The 19102-nt window shown below is 35.0% G+C and overlaps 1 protein-coding gene across 15 annotated transcripts in view; it reads left to right on the top strand.

Moving 5' to 3' along the window:
* Positions 1 to 19102, top strand: part of ATOSA (atos homolog A) — an 84092-nt gene that overhangs the window by 55433 nt on the left and 9557 nt on the right. For 8 of the 15 annotated variants that reach the window (XR_013993276.1, XR_013993278.1, XM_081047291.1 and 5 more), the window contains 8 exons: positions 207 to 391; positions 1407 to 1609; positions 1958 to 2083; positions 2849 to 4697; positions 6468 to 6587; positions 10578 to 10657; positions 11353 to 11461; positions 16614 to 16772. Coding sequence is in view for 12 of the 15 variants with exons in the window: in XM_081047291.1 (XP_080903417.1) it covers positions 207 to 391; positions 1407 to 1609; positions 1958 to 2083; positions 2849 to 4697; positions 6468 to 6587; positions 10578 to 10657; positions 11353 to 11461; positions 16614 to 16772 (2831 nt within the window). In the remaining 3 variants the exon portion in view is untranslated. The remainder of the gene's footprint in view (positions 1 to 206; positions 392 to 1406; positions 1610 to 1957; positions 2084 to 2848; positions 4698 to 6467; positions 6588 to 10577; positions 10658 to 11352; positions 11462 to 16613; positions 16773 to 19102) is intronic. The other 7 variants (XR_013993277.1, XM_081047284.1, XM_081047294.1 and 4 more) reach the window with 1 other exon arrangement.

Genomic DNA, 19102 nt, shown 5'->3' with positions numbered 1-19102 from the left:
TTCTCTTTTCACTTTTTGTTAGTGAATATACTTGAATATGGAATGTTTGTATTTTCCTTCTTTTGTTTGATTGGGTTTTTTTCTTTTTTAAAAAAATTTTGTTGAATATGGAATATGACAGTAGTTATTTTAGGCATAAAAGATGAGTTCTTATGAAGAGTACACTAAAGCGAGGGCTCTTCTTTCTTTCTTTTTTTCCATACCAGATACTCTAGATGAATATTTTGAATACGATGCAGAGGAGTTCCTGGTCTCTTTGGCCTTGTTAATAACAGAAGGACGAACACCTGAATGTTCTGTAAAAGGTCGCTCAGAAAGTTTCCATTGCCCTCCAGCACAGTCCTGTTACCCAGTAACCACCAAACATGAATGTAGTGACAAGTTGGCCCAGGTAAGAATTGTGTGTTGAATGTTTTTTATTTTTACTTTTTGTATAACCTATACAAACTGTATAAAGTCGGTCATCACCTTTGCACATCACAATTACAATATTCACATTTAAATATAAAATTGGTGACAACTGTAAAGAAAAAAAAATCCTAATCCTGGACCATACCCAATAACCGTGGCTCTTAGATCCAGTTACCTACTGTACCTTGGGCTCTTGAAGGTACAGCAGGTAACCTTGCTGATCAGCAGGCAAGTGGGCAGCCAGTTTCAGGCCTGCCTTCTCACACGCCAGATTTAAGATTATGTTTGCTACTGTGATTCACCTTCTTTTTAGAGTATCAGCCCGAGCTCATGGACTTTATATTCTTATTTATTTAGTAGATTGATGTTAATAATTATTTTCCCACATTAACCAATTTTGCTCTTATATTCGTTTTTTTGTTTGATGGGCATATACTTTTTACTATCCTGTTAATGTTTTTGTATAATCCTGTTAAAAATATTTATCTTGGTAAGTAGTGTATTATTTGCTATAAGGATTTTCCTGCCAGTTAGTTTCTTAAATGTAGTCCAAAATTTTGAACTTTTAAAATCTTGTGTATTTTAAGCATTTAATGAAAATGAGTTTTTAATATTTCGGTCTTCACTTAGAATGAATCTGCCCTTTGTAAGGCTGATGTAATTAACAAACTAGGCAAGGCTGGGCCACCTTGAGGCCTGTCAGACATTGTGTATGGCAGTTCTTTTCCTACGCGATAGAGCAAAGATATCCCCCTCTCCGCCCCGCAAGAAAATTTGCCTCATAAATATTGCTCGGTACTAATCCTTGCACTCTAGAGCTCATGAGTGTTAATTCATTATTTAATGAGGAAACCTAAATAGACAAATCTAAGCAAGTTCTACAACTGATGACTCATTTCTCATACAGATGTAAACTTTGCAGTTATAATTTTCAATTTTAATATAAAGCTGTGTGCATGACGGAGACATTTTGCTTATACTCATTTTCTCTTAAGTGTCGCCAAGCCAGACGAACCAGGTCTGAGGTCGCATTGTTGTGGAAGAACAACCTTCCAATCATGGTGGAAGTGATGCTACTGCCAGACTGCTGCTACAGCGATGATGGGCCCACCACAGAAGGCATTGATCTAAATGATCCTGCAATTAAGCAAGATGCGTTATTATTAGAAAGATGGATATTGGAGCCAGTTCCTCGCCAGTAAGTTGTAGAACTGAGTTTGAAGTTGTTTTTGGTAAATCACGTGTTCCCACTACTTTCTATAAATTATTTTGATAATATATGCTACCTTTGAATCCCTTTGTTTATGTAGTAAAATTTAGATATTTGGTACTTAAGTGACTTTAAGTGACACCAGTAAATCCACTCCTATGCTTTGAAAGCATGCATCCTGAGCTTGGCCCTGCGCTGGGACCTGTGGAACTGGCTTGGCCCGGGGGTAGAGGGGGACCCTGGGTCCCCAGGGGACAGGCTATCTTTGAATCCCTTTGAATTCAGTCATTTTGTACTTGCTGACATTTAGATGGTGCTTTTTTTTACTTCCCTTAGGAGTGGTGATCGATTTATAGAAGAGAAGACTCTTCTGTTGGCTGTCCGCTCATTTGTATTTTTTTCTCAATTAAGTGCTTGGCTGAGTGTTTCTCACGGTGCTATTCCACGAAATATTCTTTACAGGTATGTACAGGGCAAAAAAAGGATGCAATGTGTATTCAGTGACATTGGTTAGCTATTTAAAAGGCAAAATATCGTTCAGTTATTTCCTTCATTTCTAAATATAAGTGGATAAAATTTACTAATGTTTTTCTCAAAACAAGTCAGAGAAATGTAGATGTGAGTCAGTATGAGTTTTATTTCTTGGGTTAAATTTGGTTCAGAATAGTTTTCAGAGAACTTTTAAACTTACTTTAGACTGACAATGGACTTAGTTAGTGCTGCCATTATAAATAAAACAGAAACTTTCTGGGCTGCTGAATTTCCATAATAGCAGACTTACTTAATTTTTGGTATTTTGAAAACTAGAAACATGCAGGCTGCTGAACAACTGTCTAATTGTCTCTTTAGGCAGGTGGCCATGAGATAGACAGTATCACTTAATCCCCTTGCACAATAGAATTAGCTGAATCCATCTATTTAGTGGTAAATACAAAGTCCTTTTTTTTGTTTTGACAAATATTTTAAATTATAATATTCTTGAGCTTGAATGCTTAAGTGGTTTGGTGTTCTTAAAAAGATCATCTTTATTCCAAGCATAACCTACCACACTCCTTCTGTTGGTTTTATCAGAATAACATTCACGGTAAAGTAGCTAATAGTAAAACCTCAGTAGTAACTAATACAAACAGAGACAGTTAGATGACGGTTTAAAAATTTTTAAATAACATACAGTCATGGTATATTTTTATTAACCCATTGATTCCATATTTTTCTGTGTGATTCTAGAATCAGTGCAGCTGACGTAGACCTGCGGTGGAATTTTTCACAGACTCCGATTGAACACGTGTTTCCTGTTCCCAATGTTTCTCACAACGTGGCCTTGAAAGTCAGCGTTCAGTCCTTGCCCAGACAATCTAATTACCCAGTTTTGACCTGTAGTATTCACACGAATATTGGCCTTTATGAGAAAAGAATTCAAGAACACGAACTTAAAGCCCATCCACACCACACTTCTAATGAAGCAGAACAATGTAGTACAAACAGTTCACAGCGTCTGTGTAGCAAACAAACTTGGACCATGGCACCTGAAAGCGTATTCCATACAAAAAATGGCACAACTCCAGACTATACTGCAGCTGTCAAAAATGGCAAACTCTGTCTAGGCACTGGCAATAAATCTGACTATGGAACATGTCAAGCCAATATTCTGGGCTTCCGTGGTCCAGGAAATAAAAAGTCACATGAAACATCAGTGAGAACGCTAAAATCATTTTCAATGATTGGTTCCGATGTCTCTAGCCACCAGAGTTCCTGGCAGTCAGCTGGTGAGACTAATCCTTTAATAGGCTCTTTAATTCAGGAGCGACAAGATGTTATAGCAAGGATTGCTCAGCATTTGATTGATTGTAATCCGAGCAGTTCACATGTTTCTGGACATGCATTTAATATGCAAGAATCTAGTTCACCTAATTCAAAAGTTTTCCGGGTTTCACAAGAAAATGAAAATGTGAGAAAATGTAAAGAAACTTTCTCCATTTCTTTTGGTAGTCCAGAGTTTACCTCTTTAGGAGACACCAGTGAGGGGAAAATTCAAGTAAAACTAGAAACTCTTCAAAGTGAAACTTGCACTTCCAGTGGTCTTTACTCTCGTCAGTCTGTTGGTGAGGCCAATCCTTTAATAGGCTCCTTACTCCAGGAGCGGCAAGATGTTATTGCAAGGATTGCTCGACACTTGGAACATATTGATCCAACGGCATCTCATGTGCCCCGGCAATCATTCAACATGCACGACTCCAGTTCGGTTCCTTCTAAAGTGTTTAGGAGTTCATATGAAGACAAGAATTTGTTGAAGAAAAATAAGAACGATGCCTCTGTTTCCATTTCTAATTCAAAAATTTCTTTGTCAGAAGACTTTAGTGAAGGGGAAAACTTAATACCTACGAAATCTTTTAGTTCTTTTAAATGCAATAGTAAAGTCAAGTCCTCTTTGAAACCTCAAATAAGGAAACATCTATATCAGGACAATCCTAGTGAAGTCATCCAGAGTACATTTCAAGGGACACAGAACAAAGCCACTAGTTTATTGGCTCTCTCAAATATGTCTCATTGCAAAGAAAATAACTTAGATTTGACAATCAGATTGGAAAATACACTTTCTGAATGTCAATGTAAGGAGCAAGAAATTAGCAATGGAATTGATAAATGCTGTTCAAATTGCAACAGTATCGACAAACAGATTTGCACAAATAAGTATAAGGAAAAAATGGTAAAAAATGAAAATCGTAATCCGGAGTCTTTTAACAATCACCAATTTGATAATTCAAAAAAAAATGACCCAAAAGTAAAAGTTACAATGTTGGAAATGTCTGGATATTTGAACAAACTTGAAAAGAAATGTTCAAATAAAGACTCTAAAAGACCTACAACATGTAAGCAAAATACGAAACTTAATAGTATAGAAAATTATCTCAATAAAGATAATGAAGGCTTCAAATGCAAAAACCCAGACCAATTGAAAAATGAACAGGATAAGAAAGAAGATCCAACTGATGAAAAATCTCAAAATTGTTCTCCAAGAAAGAGTATAAAAGACTGTGTGTCTACGTGTGAACGACTGAAAAATACAGAGGTATTGGTAGGTAATATCTAATATTTCATATATAATTCTTAAACATCCGTTATGGTTTGAATTTTGTTTGCAGGAGATCGAGTTCTAAAGGCCCACGGTGCCCATTATCTAGAGAACACACAGCCTGGTATAATAAACCTGCTATGGAACTAGTAGTAGCATCCTTGCAAATAACTTACCCACTTAAGAGCAAATGCTAGATGAATTCTTCCTGTTGGCCATTTTTGTTTATTTCAGTAGTATAAACAATTGCTGGAGAGTAAATAGGACGCAGAAGTAAAACTCATGTTAACGTCATGTATTGTTGATTGGTCACTCTGGCTGTGTGCCACACAATGGCTGTGTTATGCCCCTGCTCAGCTAAGGATTTTAGTAATATCTATAGTGATATCATTAGGCCGTTGGTCACAATGCCTGGCTGCCAGTACTGACTTCACCATTTGGTCCTTGGGTGACACTGAATAAGTCACATAATTTCTAAAACCCTTGGTCTCCTCAATTTTAAAATAAAAATGACAAATCTCTTGTTTATCTCAGTGTTTTAAAATATTTTGTAAACGTTAATGCGCTATATAAAGAAAAGATATCTGAAGATATTTCCATTTTATTTAACTTTCTACTAAACCATTTTTTAACTTAGAAAATTATTAGGCTCAAATCTTCTTTATAGCTTTACGGAGTATTACAAATTTATGTCTCAAATATATGGAAAACTACCTCTTAACAGTCTTGATTCAAATTTGAATGACCTTGGTTTATCTTTTTTATCACTCAGATTAATTTTACTGGGCATGAGAGTTTCAAAATTGTGCCTTGTTTCCAATTTCTAGTTTTTAACAGAAAAATCTCATCTTTTTAACATTCGGGGTTAGTCAAACAGTGGTTTCTAATTTCTTAAAATTATAATTGTCACAAAAACCTACCCTGGCCTTAAGAATATCAGCTTTTCACGATCCTTTCTGGTACCTAATAGAGTGGCTTAGTTTGGCCATGGTACTTTTCAAGCCACTTCGATTCATTTTTTTCATCTACTTGTTATACATTTAATCATACTTCACTTACTGTGTGCGCAGGCACTCTTCTAAGTGTTTTATGTGTGTTGGCTTACTTAATCCTACTACTACACGGCAAGGTGTTAGGTTCTGTTATTAACTCCAGTTTTTACCAATGAGGACCCTATGACTGGAGAGATTAAGAAACTTGCCCAAGGACACAAAGTTAGAAATGGTAGAGTCAGAACCCAAATTAGTCTTTTCTGATTTTTATTCATGTGTTTGTATGAATTTCTGATCTTTGGGTATAAACTTGTCTAAACTTTTAAGAATTAGCCTATTTCCTGTGTCGCTTCAAAAACATGGTACTGTGACTGCATTAGATATATTTTTAAATTCGTATTTATTACGTTTCTGTATCATGTGCCACCAAATTTTGTCCTCTGAGAATACCTTTTGATATTGACAGTTTTATATTTTAGAATATTATGCTAATTTTTTCTACTTGGAGTAATTTTTTTCAATAAATTAAAAGAATCAACTATTAGCTTACTATTAATAGATGCAAGACTCTAAGTATTTATAAATATGATCATATGTTGATAAAGTAATTTGAACATTCTTTAGAATATGAGTTTATTCAGCAACTTAGAAAAAAGGTCTTAGATACTGTTTTCTGATTAGTGTGTGTGTGTGTGTGTGTGTGTGTGTGTGTGTGTGTGCATAGAGATATAGATAGTCTAAGACCAAAAATATTACCATTAAAACCTAATCATTTTCTCAGCAGAGGACTATACCACTGAAACAGTCAAGTGTCTGGCGGAAACATAATTTTCATTCCTTGGATGGAACCTCAACCAGAGCCTTTCATCCTCGAACTGGATTGCCTCTTCTTTCAAGTCCTGTAAGTATTTTATCTGATCTCATGTGTAGAACTTGAAATGTCTAAAATGTTTGTAAATCATTTATCAGTACTATTCTGGTATAAAAAGTACTAAACTTCTATTCACTGTGGTGGATTTAGTTGATACAGGAAGACCCCTCCTCCTTCCCAAACAAAGAAATCCTGGATAAAATATAACACAACTTATAAATACATAATATAGTGTAAGAACAAGAAAGATAAATCAATTAATATTAACTTGGGCAAATTATGGCCCTCGAGGCTACCTGACCCTAAATAGTTCTAGGGTGTAATGCCCCTGCTGGAACAGGAGTCAAGGCTGCAAGTCTGCACCAGTTATAGCTAGGACCTGAAACCAAACTCTTCATAAAACTAGACACGGGGGTGGACTACCCTACCAGACATGGGAGAAGTGGAAAACATTCACTTGTTTAATTAAGGGTACAAACTGGGAGGTGGGTAGTGAATGGGAAAAGCCCCCAAAAGAATTTTGACCTAAACTTAAACCACTTATGGTTTTGTGCAATGTGAGATTTAGAAACATCTAGCTATGAAATACCATATTTCCCCGAAAATAAGACCTAACCAGAAAATAAGCCCTAGCATAATTTTTCAGGATGCTCGTAATACAAGCCCTATCCCAAAAATAAGCCCCAGTTAAGATTGTCAGCCAGACGGACACATTTAGTGCGTCCATTGCAACACACGACGGACGTGTTGAATTATAAAATAATAATAGTAATATATAATTAAATATAAATAATATAATTGACATTAATACTTAAAATAAATGATAATGTAAATTATAATTAAGTATTTGTAAATACCCAAGCGGGCACCTTTGGACAAGAGGTAAAAGCCTATGTAAACAGAGGAACTCGAGACTTATTGCCGAATGACCAATCGGAGTACAGACACAATGCATGAATAACATGCGCACTTGATAATGAACGGATGTGGTTGTGTCTAATATGAATCTTCATAATTCAGTACATTGTGTATTGTAACGGATATACTTAATGCACTCATGTGAAATAAAGAAACATTTTCTGAATTTTGGTACCTGCAATTTTTCTTCGCTTTTTTGTGGACCATCATTCTTAACTGTCATCATTTTTGTCGCCACTCCAGTCTCGTAAGTCTTCAGTTAACACTTGATTTAATGGTAGATTTAAAGGGAATAATATTTTGACCCCCAGACAAGATGAGTGCAAAAAGAAAGAGCTATTCATCGAGTACAAGAAAAGAATCATGGAGGATTCCCGGGACAAGAATCTTATGGCTTTCTGCAAAGAGAAGAAGTTGAATCTCCTAATGGTCTGAAAATGGAGAACAGAATACGATAACCTCAGTCAACAGGTGGACAAGGGAAATGCTAAGAAGCGCAAGTGTGGATCAGGTCGACAACCATTATTTCCTGAGCTGGAAGACATCTATGAATGGATTGCTGACAGGAGAGCAAAGGCTTTGGTTGTGCACAGGGCTGATATTCAAGCATTTGCCCTTGCAATGGCGCCACAGTTAGAAATATCCCCAGAAGAATTCAAAGCATCACAACACTGGCTGGACGGCTTCCTTCCGCGGTGTGAACTGTCTCTAAGATCAACAACACTGTTCACGCTGGATGATACCGAAGTTATTAAACGTGCACTTGCATTCAAGTCCTTGGTTGATGGCATCAACTTTTCTCAATACCAACTCCAACATGATTGCTATGGATGAAACTGCAGTGTTTATGGCCAAGGATCTCAAACAACAATTGATCAGAGGGGTTCCTGGTTATGTAAGTGCACATGTTACCTGTATTTTGGCAATTCATCTGGATGGAAAAAAAGCCCCACCTCTAATCATCACTAAGGGCAAGAAAGATAAGTTTGAATGTGTTTCAGGCATTTATGTTCTTGAAACCGAAAAAGCCTGGTGCACACAAGCAGTTATAAGGAAGTGGGTTGATTTAATGCTGCCACTTGTTTTGCGAGGTGGCCAAAGAGATCTGCAGGTCTCGGATTCAGCCAGCATTCACCATGCTAAAAACATGAACTTCCTTGCAGAGAGACTAGATCAAATAATGATTCCCACAGGAATGACTGCCTATCTCCAGACTCTTGATATTGCAATAAACAAGCCATTCAAGGACCATTTGTGCATGGAAATCAATGACTACATTGAAAATAAAATGGAGAGAAATCAGTGTGGAAACTTTGTGAAGCCTTGCCTGCAAGAGGTTGTGACTAGGGTGAAGAATTTATGGGATAAAATCACGGACAGCTGGGTTGCCAATGCACTACGAACAGGCTATATGGACAAGAAGTACTCATTTAAGGAGAGCTCTATTGCTGAACATGAGAGATTGGGGCCAGTGGTTCTACAGGAAATGGAGTCGCAAGAAATTCAAGCCGGAATTCGGGGTTTGGAGAGTTATGACAATGTTCCAGAAGAAGATGACACGATTGTATTTGAATAAATGTAGATTTTTGTACATGAAAAAAATAAGACATCCCCTGAAAATAAGCCCTAATGCGTCTTTTGGAGCAAAAATTAATATAAGACCCGGTCTTATTTTCGGGGAAATACGGTAACCGTAAAACTAAATTGGAACCAGTGAAACACATGGAGTCCCAGCAGAGGAAACATGAAACTATCCCACATCTATGACCAAAGATTTTTTTCATGGAAAATAGCTCTAGCTAAAGATTATCTCAGATGGAAAAAAACTACGCACACCTTAAAAGACAGCGGGAGCAAGAAGTAGAATTCATGTTTAGGAATCCTGTTATCAGGGCAACCTGAAAGAGAGAAAAAAACAATTCTGTTTAAAATATGCCAAGAGATAAATGAAGGTAAAGGCAGGGGATTGAGATGAAAGAACATACCGATTTGTAAAAGAACTAAATAGAAATTCTATATATGGAAAATATTATAATTGAAGTGTACACACATGTGTACGTACACATACAGCGGGATTAAACAGTGGGCTAGAATCAGCTGAATAGAAATTTAGTGAATGGATTAGACAGACATCAGGAAAGCACCTAGAATGAAGCATAGAGAGGAAGAGAGATGGTAAAATGCGATGGTCAATGTAAGTCTAGTAAAAATTCCAAAAGGAGAACTAGATAGAGTAAGGAAAATGCAATATTAGAAGAAATGAAGGTAGAGAACTTGCCAGAATTGAAGAATGAGAGTTTAGATTGAAAATTTCACATTAAGTACTGACTACAAAAAAATCGTGCGGTATACTGGTACAACTCTCAGAAAATATTGACGATGCTTGGCCTTTCAGTATCATCTGTTTTTCCTTAGTCACCAATTAGACTAATCACTCAGATACTTATAAATATTTAATATTGTAGAAATAAAGCTGCCTAACTTGCATGTTGTGTATGATTTTACCTTTAGTTTACACTTGGGTCTTTCATTTTCAGATTTTGAGCTAGATGGTGGTTTGTCTTAAATGTAATCTGGTTTACAGTGGTGCTTCAAACTCCAGAATGTAGTATTTTTCAAACCTATTGCCTATGAAGCCCCAGAGTTCTTGGAAATGTGCAGGGTGATGGAATGAGCAAAGAACCCACACAGCTGGCAGGACCCCAGGCTCCCATCACCATTTAATGCTTTTTCCTTTTTATTTGAAAGCTATAAATCTCTTATTCCCCACTCACCTCCAAAAAATACAAAAGCATATAAAGTAAAAAAGTCTTATTATACGTTGGGATTCCATGTAGGATCTGGTTTTAGGAAAAAACCTGGTTCTGCTTCTATTAAAAAACACACCACCAAAACCTAGTAAAAGTGCTTCTATTATCTGTTTTTCCGTAATAAAGTAGGAACATAACACTGTGTAATAAAGAGCACGATTTTAAGTAAGCTCTTATGGGAGAAGTTTATTGTTTTTAAGATATGCTTAGTTTTCATTTGAAAAGTATTCTATCAGTTCAAGAAAAAAATTATAGTCTTTATAAATGTCACAAATGATTATTTTCACTTTAGGTTCCTCAAAGAAAGACACAATCAGGTTGCTTTGATCTGGATTCTTCGTTACTGCATCTGAAAAGCTTAGCATCTAGAAGGTATTTGTCTTAACATTCATTTGTCTATCTGAAACTCTTATACAAAATTCTGATCTTTCACAATAAATAATGTTAGCTCTAAAAATCAGAAATTTAACAGGAATCTTATTTTCCAGTTGGTTATCATTATCAGTGTGATTACACACACATGCATAATTTATTAAGGATGAGTTAGGGAGAAATTAAGAAGAGTAGATTCTATTGGTCATCATAATAAACAAACACATTAGTTTTAGTTTTAACATTTAAGTGGGTCTGTATATTTCTGGTCACTCACCTGCTCTTTTGCCTTACACTCCTTTGCAAAAAAGCCTTTGCATTTTGTTCCATGTTGACATACTTTCGTATTTTTTAGTCACATAATTTTGCCTTTGTATTCTCATTTTTTAACTGAAAATAAAGATATGAAAGACTGCATTATTATATGTTTCCAGTAGATGCCACTATGTAATACGTTATAAATTCCCCCCTTGAAACCTTGTAGGATGTTATATATATTCTTTATCAAATTTTATAAGAAGTATTATAAAATGTAACCAGGAATTTTAAACTGGATATTTCATGTCTTAAAATTTGGTTAATTTTTTATTGTGGTAGTTTAAGTAAAATTAATCAGATTATCTTAATTTATTGCAAAAGTAAATTAGCAAATATTGTGGTTAATATGTCCATTTACTGATTTTTTTTTTTATTAGTCCTCAGCCATGTTTAAACATTGAAGATGATCCAGATATTCATGAAAAACCATTTCTGAGTTCTAGTGCTCCACCTATAACAAGTCTTAGTCTCCTAGGAAATTTTGAGGTAATGTTTTTTGAAATTGTTTTAAGAGTTGAAGTTTTTTAAGCTTGATCCAGGGTATGATGTGTGTCATTTATTTATGAAAGGGAAATAAATAAGTGAATTGTATTTTTTCCAAAGCCTTAAAATCATCTTCTTTGTTTCCTTTTTCCTTTCCTTTTCATGAGAAGAGAAGTTAGGAGAATTGTTGGCGGTAACATCTTAGAATTGGGTAGCCTATAGAGGAGACAGAAATAAAGTTGGATCAAGTTATCTGTTACTCTAGCCAGAGGATAAACTTGACTCACCTTCTTACCTGGTAAAATTGGCTCTGGCACCCAGGAAGGAGGATGGCATGCTGATAACAGCCTCTTCATGATCAAGGAGGTTGACTTTAAAAATCAAATGGTTCTTTGTATTATATTTATAATTTCTCTGTAGTTCTAAATCTATTCTAAAGTAAGAAGGTCATTTTTTTAAAAACATCAAATGGTTAAAGGTCTTTGATGCATGTGCTACTTTATTTAATATAGCTATTTCTGCTTGATACCAAGTGTGTTATTATGGCGTTGTCATTAATTATTAATAGAAAACAACCTTAAACATGAACCTGTTGATGACATTTAGCAGTGATTTTAATTGGTGATTTATGGGAAAAATAACTTGAAATTTGTATTTTTAACTTAAATAGCTTTATCACAGTTGTGATGGTTTGATGTGTTACGAGTATGCTTTATTTAAGGCAATATTTTAACATTGAGGCTGTCTTTCTAAGTCTTAGTGGAGATAAAAATATATTTTAGGTAAGTTCATCTTTTTTCCATGTCACTGTCAACCTGTCTCAGTTCAGAGATGTTAAACTCTCTATTCTTTGTCATTGATTTAAAATTACATAAGGCCCTTGGGAGGGTCAGATCCTCTGCAACCTTTGTATTACAAGAACATCTATTAATATAAGGGGGGGAGAGCTTTGATATGTAAAAAGCTTAGGAAAGGGAAGACAGGTAAAAGATCAATATACTGTTCTCTTCACATGATTCTATTTGTGCAGATATGTGTACATTGCCACATGTGACTTAAGTAGAAAAATAGAGAAGTTCCGAGACTGTTCTCTTTAATTTATAATGAATTTGATGCTCTCTCCAGTAAATCACAGAAGATATTTATTCTGCTTTGTGAATATAACTCTCTTTGGCAATTTGAAAATGGGGAGGGGATAGACTTGAATTATTAAACTGACACTGTGGTCTTGTTTCATGAAACAGCAAAGCCTACCCCTGCAAGTTTGTTGAGGAGAATCAGGATGTTTTGACATCATTTGTGGGCCTTTAGGTGAAGTCTAGAAACACACTGATGCAGAGTAACACCCAGGTCGAAGGCTGTCTATCTGATTTCTAAGGCTAGTTATTAGAGCTTTCCCTCTGATAAGGGGTTAATATCCAACATGTATAAAGAAGTCATACAACTCCATAGCAAAAAAAATCCAATTAGAGTTTTCTATTCCAAAAACCTTTCTCTCATTCATTCCACTCATCTGTCCTGTGATTTTCTTCTTCCATCAGTTCAGTCCAGCACAATACAGACAACCATTAGAAGTGGGTTATTTTTCCTACAAGAGGGAATCCCACTAATTTCTATCACTATAAAATAGCTTGTATTTTCTAAAATTTTACATAAGTAGACTCATTCAGTATTTACTCTTTTTTGGAAACAGAGGCTTCTTTCATGTACCATTATTATTTTGAGGTTATCTGTGTTGTCCTGTGTATCAAGAGTTCATTCCTTTTTATTGTTATATGGCAATAAAAGGTTGTTTATTAATTTACCTGATTCTGGATATTTGGATCGTTTCCAGTGTGGGGCTATTACAAATAAAGCTCCTATGAATATTCATGTATGAGATTTTGTGTGGACATAAGTTTTCATTTGGGTTAGGTAAAGACCTAGGAATGCAATATCTGGGTAGGGCATAGCATCCAGGTTAGTATATTAATTAGTATGGTAGGTGTATGTTTAACTTTTTAAGAAACTGCCAAACTCTTTTTTCCAAAGTAGTTATACCATTTTTAATTCCCACCAGCAGTATATGAGCGTTCTGGTACCTCCAAATCCTTGCCAGTGTTGGCAATGGTCAGTCTTTTTAATTTTAGCCATTCTAGTAGGTGTATAGTGCTATCGTTCGTACTGTGTTTTTAATTTGTATTTCCCTATGACTAATACTGTTAGAGCTTCCTTTCTGTGCTTTATCATTTAGCATTGCATTCCCAAATAAGCACCTGTTTTCCAAATATTTTCTCCAAGTCTAAGGCTTAGATTTACATCTTTATAACAGTCTTTTGAAGAGCAAAATATTTTAATTTTGTTCATGTCCAGTTTATTATTTTCCTTCCTGGATCTTGACTGATGTTTCATCTAAAAAAATTTTGCGTAACTCAAAGCTTCTCAATCTTAGCACTATGGATATTTGAGCCAGATAATTCTTTGTTTGCAGGATCTGTCTCGTGCATTGTGGGAAGTTTAGCAATAGAATTTTTGGCCTCTGCCTGCTAGATTACCAGTTGTAGCAACCAAAGATATCCCTAAACATTGACATATGTCCCCTAGTTGAAAATCACTGGCTTAACCTAAAGCCACAAAAATTTTCTTCAGCATTTTCTTCTAAAAGTTTTATTATTTTAGCCCTTAAATTTATATCTGTGATCTATTTTGAGTTAATTTTTATATGTGATATGAAGTATGTGGTCAAGGTTCATTTTTATGAATATGAATGTCCATTTATTCTAGTTTTGAAATCAGGTAATGTGAGTCCTTTCATGTGTTGTTCTTTCTAAAAATTACTTTTACAGTTCCTTCCCTTCTTTATATAGATTTTAGAATTAGCTTGTCTATTTTTATAAAACAGCTTGCTGGATTTTGTTTGGAAAATTGACATCTTAAGAATATTAAATCTTTTGATACACAAACACAGTATATCTCTACATTTATTTAGCTAGTCTTTGATTTCTTTCATCAGTATTTTGTAGTTTCCAGCAGATAGATCTTAGATGTATTTTTGTAAATTTATATGTAAGTATTTCATGTTTTCTGGTGATATTGTAAGTTATACTTTAAAAGTTTTTAATTCTGAATATTTCATTGCTGTATATTAAAATATAAGTGATTTTATATGTGTGTACATATACATATATGTGTATATATGTGTGTATATATACATAATCTCCTATGACCTTGCTCAACTAGTTTATTAATTTTGTTGATTTTTTTTTTTAGATTCTTAGGGATATTTTAGGTACATACTCATATCATCTACAAATAGGGACAGTTTTGTTTCTTCCTTTGTTATCTGTATGCTTTTTATTCCTTTTCCTGCTGTTTTGCACTGAGTAGGGCCTAGCATCCATGTTAGTATATTAATTTAAAGTCACAAAAATCTAAATAAAGTAAAAAACCAATATGGATCATTGGCCTTTTCCACAACATTTTTGCATATGTTCTTCCTATGAAAATTTTATACATCTCTACAATATTTTTCTTAACGAAACATTTATTGAATACCTACTATGTGTTGTGATGTATGCTAGGAATACAAAGCCAAATGATCAAGTTCCTGCCTTGGAGAAGTTTGTGGTCTACTGGAAAAGATGGAAATGTAAATGATTTATAAACCCAAGTAATTAGTACTGTAATAGAAGTTTCTTCAGTGCTCATAGATCCACTCTCTCTGCTAAAGGGACTGGGGAAAGCTTTACTGAAGAACTGTCACGTGAGCTTGGTTATCAAAGATGAGTAGGAATTTGCCAAGTAATAAATCCGTGTGGGGTATAACAAGGGATTCTAGACAGAAGGAACTACGTGTACCAAGGCGCATGTGCAAAGTGTTAGAAGAGCATGGAGATGTGGGAAAGCATCAACTGGAACTGAACCATGAGACTCTGCAAGTGGGGAGGAATGAGGCAAGAAAGGTACAGGGGCCTTACATGCCATGCTATGAAGATTTGACTTCATCCCATAGATACCAGAAACACAAAAGTTTTTAACCTGGTGAGTGATATAAGATAATGTTTTTAAAAAAGAAAAACAACTCTGGCAGTAATACAAAGGACACACTAGAGAAGGAAAGACTTAGAAGATGTTGCATTTGTTTGGAGAAGAGGTTGTGAGGGTCTGAGCAAGGTTAGTGGTGGTGGGGTAGAGAGCCGAGGCCATGAGACTGAGCAGTCAAATCACCAGGTTATGAACTGGATTGACTGCAGGACAGGTGGGAGATAGAGACGGCTGTTGTAACGGGAGTCTCTTGGTCTTCTTATCTTTTTGACAAGGGGATTTTAGAATGTTTATTCAGTCTTTCAAATTTAGAGTACACAGACTATTAGATTCGTAAGAGCTTACAGAGTTCTTTTTTCAAAGAATTACTGAATCAAAGAAACGCTACTCATATTTTATGATATATACATATATGTATTGATATAGGACTACATATATAAAAGAGAGCTTGTGAAAGATTTAAAATGTTTCTGGAAACATTTCTATACCTAGAAAGCTAAACACAAAATTGTTAAAAGTGGTTAGCTCAGCGAGTGAGCTTGGGAAAGATGGATAACGGTCTTCTCTTCTGTTTGTATTTCTGGACTTTTAAGTTTTTTTTCCTAATGAGCATTTACTGTTTTTAAAGTTAGACAATAAGACATGTGTTACATACAACAGTTTTTTGTTGTTGTTGTTAAGATGCAATTATTTCTTGGGTAAAGTTATACGTACTTGGTTTTCTTTTTTGATGGAACTTGTGTACGTGACCTGCTAACAAGTTGCCAGGTGCTTCTCTGTAGCTAGCACCATGTGAAGGATAAGGAAATTTCTGATATTGTATCTGCTCTGGTAGAGTATATTTTTATTTACAGAGATAAGAATAACATATTAAACAATTAGGTCTAATGGTGAAGTTCAAGGGTAGTTCAGTATGGGATAGTGAGAGGAGGCCAAACTTTACAGGTTGGTAGAAGATTGATGGGGGAGGGGTTGTTTTCAGATCAGATAACATCTGAAATGAGGGCATGGCAATGGTAGCAACCACTTTTCTAGTGCTAGAGGGCATAGTAATGTATTTCTTTAAATAGAAAATGAAATGATTGTGTTAATTTTTAAATTTATTTCTTAAAAATTATTTTTTGTCTTTCAGGAATCTGTCTTGAACTATCGTTTAGATCCTCTCGGTATTGTTGATGGTTTTACTGCCGAGGTAGGGGCAAGTGGTGTTTTCTGCCCCACACATTTGATTCTTCCAGTTGAAGTGTCATTCTACAGTGTTTCAGATGATAATGCTCCCTCTCCTTATATGGCAAGTATTTTTTAAATTGTCTTTTTCTGCTAAAATCAACCAACTTACTGACAAATGTCTTTAAGATTAAAAAGATTGAGGATTGCTTTTGTGCAATGTTTGAAAATACAAAGCGTTTCTTAAGAGAAAATTGAAAGCTGAATAGATACTAATATACCAAAATATTACTCCACAACTGAGCTAGCTAACAATACCATGTTTCCCCGAAAATAAGACCGGGTCTTATACTGTATTTCCCCAAATATAAGACTGGGTCTTATATTAATTTTTGCTCCAAGAGATGCATTAGGGCGTATTTTCAGGGGATGTCTTATTTTTTCATGTACCACAATCTACATTTATTCAAATACAGTAATTTATCGTCTTCTGGTACATTGTTATAACGTACTAAATGTGTCCGTTTGGCATTAATGAATGCCAACTATAATTTTATACATACAATGTGATGGCTCAGAGTGAGGTCAGAGGGATAATGGATGGGGGGAGGGGGGTTCACAGTGTGAGGGATATAAATGATGAACGTCTAAGTATTACCTTGTCTTGTACACCTGAAACTAATAAAAAAATAAATAAAATTAAAAAAATAAAAATTAAGGCAAAAAAAAAAGAATTCTTTCCTAACATTTGTGTTGTAGTTGGCAGTTGCATTATCATAATTACAATCCATTTAGGTCTCACAATAAATACTACAAAATCAAAAAAAAATAAAAATAAAAATAAATAAATAAATAAATAAATGTGTCCGTTTGGTTGACGATCTTAACTGGGGCTTATTTTCAGGGTAGGGCCTATTTTCGGGGAAACACGGTAGATATCCTCTTGCATTTGAGGATGGTGCTGAAAATTTATTCTCTGTGATTTGAAAAAATGATAAACATTTTATAAGTGATGCTATAATTCCATATCTTACTGACATCACACAAATTCTAAAGTGCTTACTGTGAACTCTAGTCCCACGAGGGTTGCTTTCACATGTGATCTCATCTCAGTAGAAATTAGGAAAAGATTTGGTAACCTAAGGCTTTTTGAGCCCCTTTTACCCCCTTTCTCCTGTTTGGTTTGTCTTTGGACCATTTTTTTCTAATCCTAGGGTTCTTTAGAATATTAGGTATTTCTGACTCTTCTAATGTTTTAGTGGAGAGTAAAATAGCTTAGGGGAATTAGAGCAGTTTTGAGCCTTACGATCCTATGATTTCATCTTTGCCCTTTTTTTTTTATTCCAATAGATTGAGGATAAAATAAGCCTTCAACTGCGAAAATGATACCAAGTCCTGGAGTATGATTAGTATCAGCCCTTTTGCAAAAGACAAAGAGGGAGAAGTGGGTAGCAATGCAAGTCTATAAAAAGTTTACAGCGACAGTGTCAAATATGGAGTCAGATCTGGGTTTTCATGTTAGGTCTTACTTTGAGAAATACGTATTGCTATAGGTATAGAAATATACAGCACTGGTCTTGCTACTTGAATGTCCCAGGTACCACATGGCACAATTGCGTCCTTGCCCTTATCTTCTGTATTTTCAAGGACAATAACAGTGTCTTTGTTATTAATAAAAGTTATGAAAAGGGAATTCTACATAATCGACAAACAGTAAGGGAAGTTAATCTTTTATAAGGATCTAAGTATAGGCTACTCATTTTTGGCACAATTTGCTCAAGGAAGCCTTAGTCCATTCTAAGGGTGAAAATTTTAGTCAAGAGCATGACCAGTGTTTCATACTTTGATAGAAAAAGCATGCTGGTGTCTGCTCATTTACTCCAAGTTTTCTTTTTCCAATACTGTTTACATTTGTGGATCATAATCATAGAGATGCACAACATTGGTTATTATAAAAAACAGAGGCCTACTCCTTCATAAACGTGCCCAGTTATCACATAAGCCACCTGTTATTCATTTGCCATAGAACGATGGATCCAGTTATCCAGTAAAATTTTGAAAAAGTAACTGCTGATTTTTGATAATTAATAAAATGGAAAGCACCATTGGTATAAATTCAGTATCAGAATAGAAATGTATTATATTGGAATGCTGACAATATTAAGATATAACTGTAAAGATGCCCGTTTTGCTTTACCAGGGTGTCAAGAAGTCTCATCAAGTTCACATATTCTACTGGCACATAGTGATAGAGAATTGAAAAATAAGGTCTAAAATACTGTAATCTGTCATTAGTGAACAGAGTTCTGTTCTGATGACCATTAGGATGGCTTAGAAACAAGATGAAAGGGTGAATTCACTGAAAATCAGCTCAAATAAATATCTTTGTGAGAAATTCATGAGCAAGAGGTCATTTGAACTATGCTTTAAAAAAGCAAAACAGTGTTAATCCTT

This window comes from Rhinolophus hipposideros (genome assembly GCF_964194185.1).
Source record: "Rhinolophus hipposideros genome assembly, chromosome: 5".
In the NCBI taxonomy this organism is placed as follows: domain Eukaryota; kingdom Metazoa; phylum Chordata; class Mammalia; order Chiroptera; family Rhinolophidae; genus Rhinolophus; species Rhinolophus hipposideros.
This window is presented reverse-complemented; position numbering and strand designations above follow the sequence as displayed.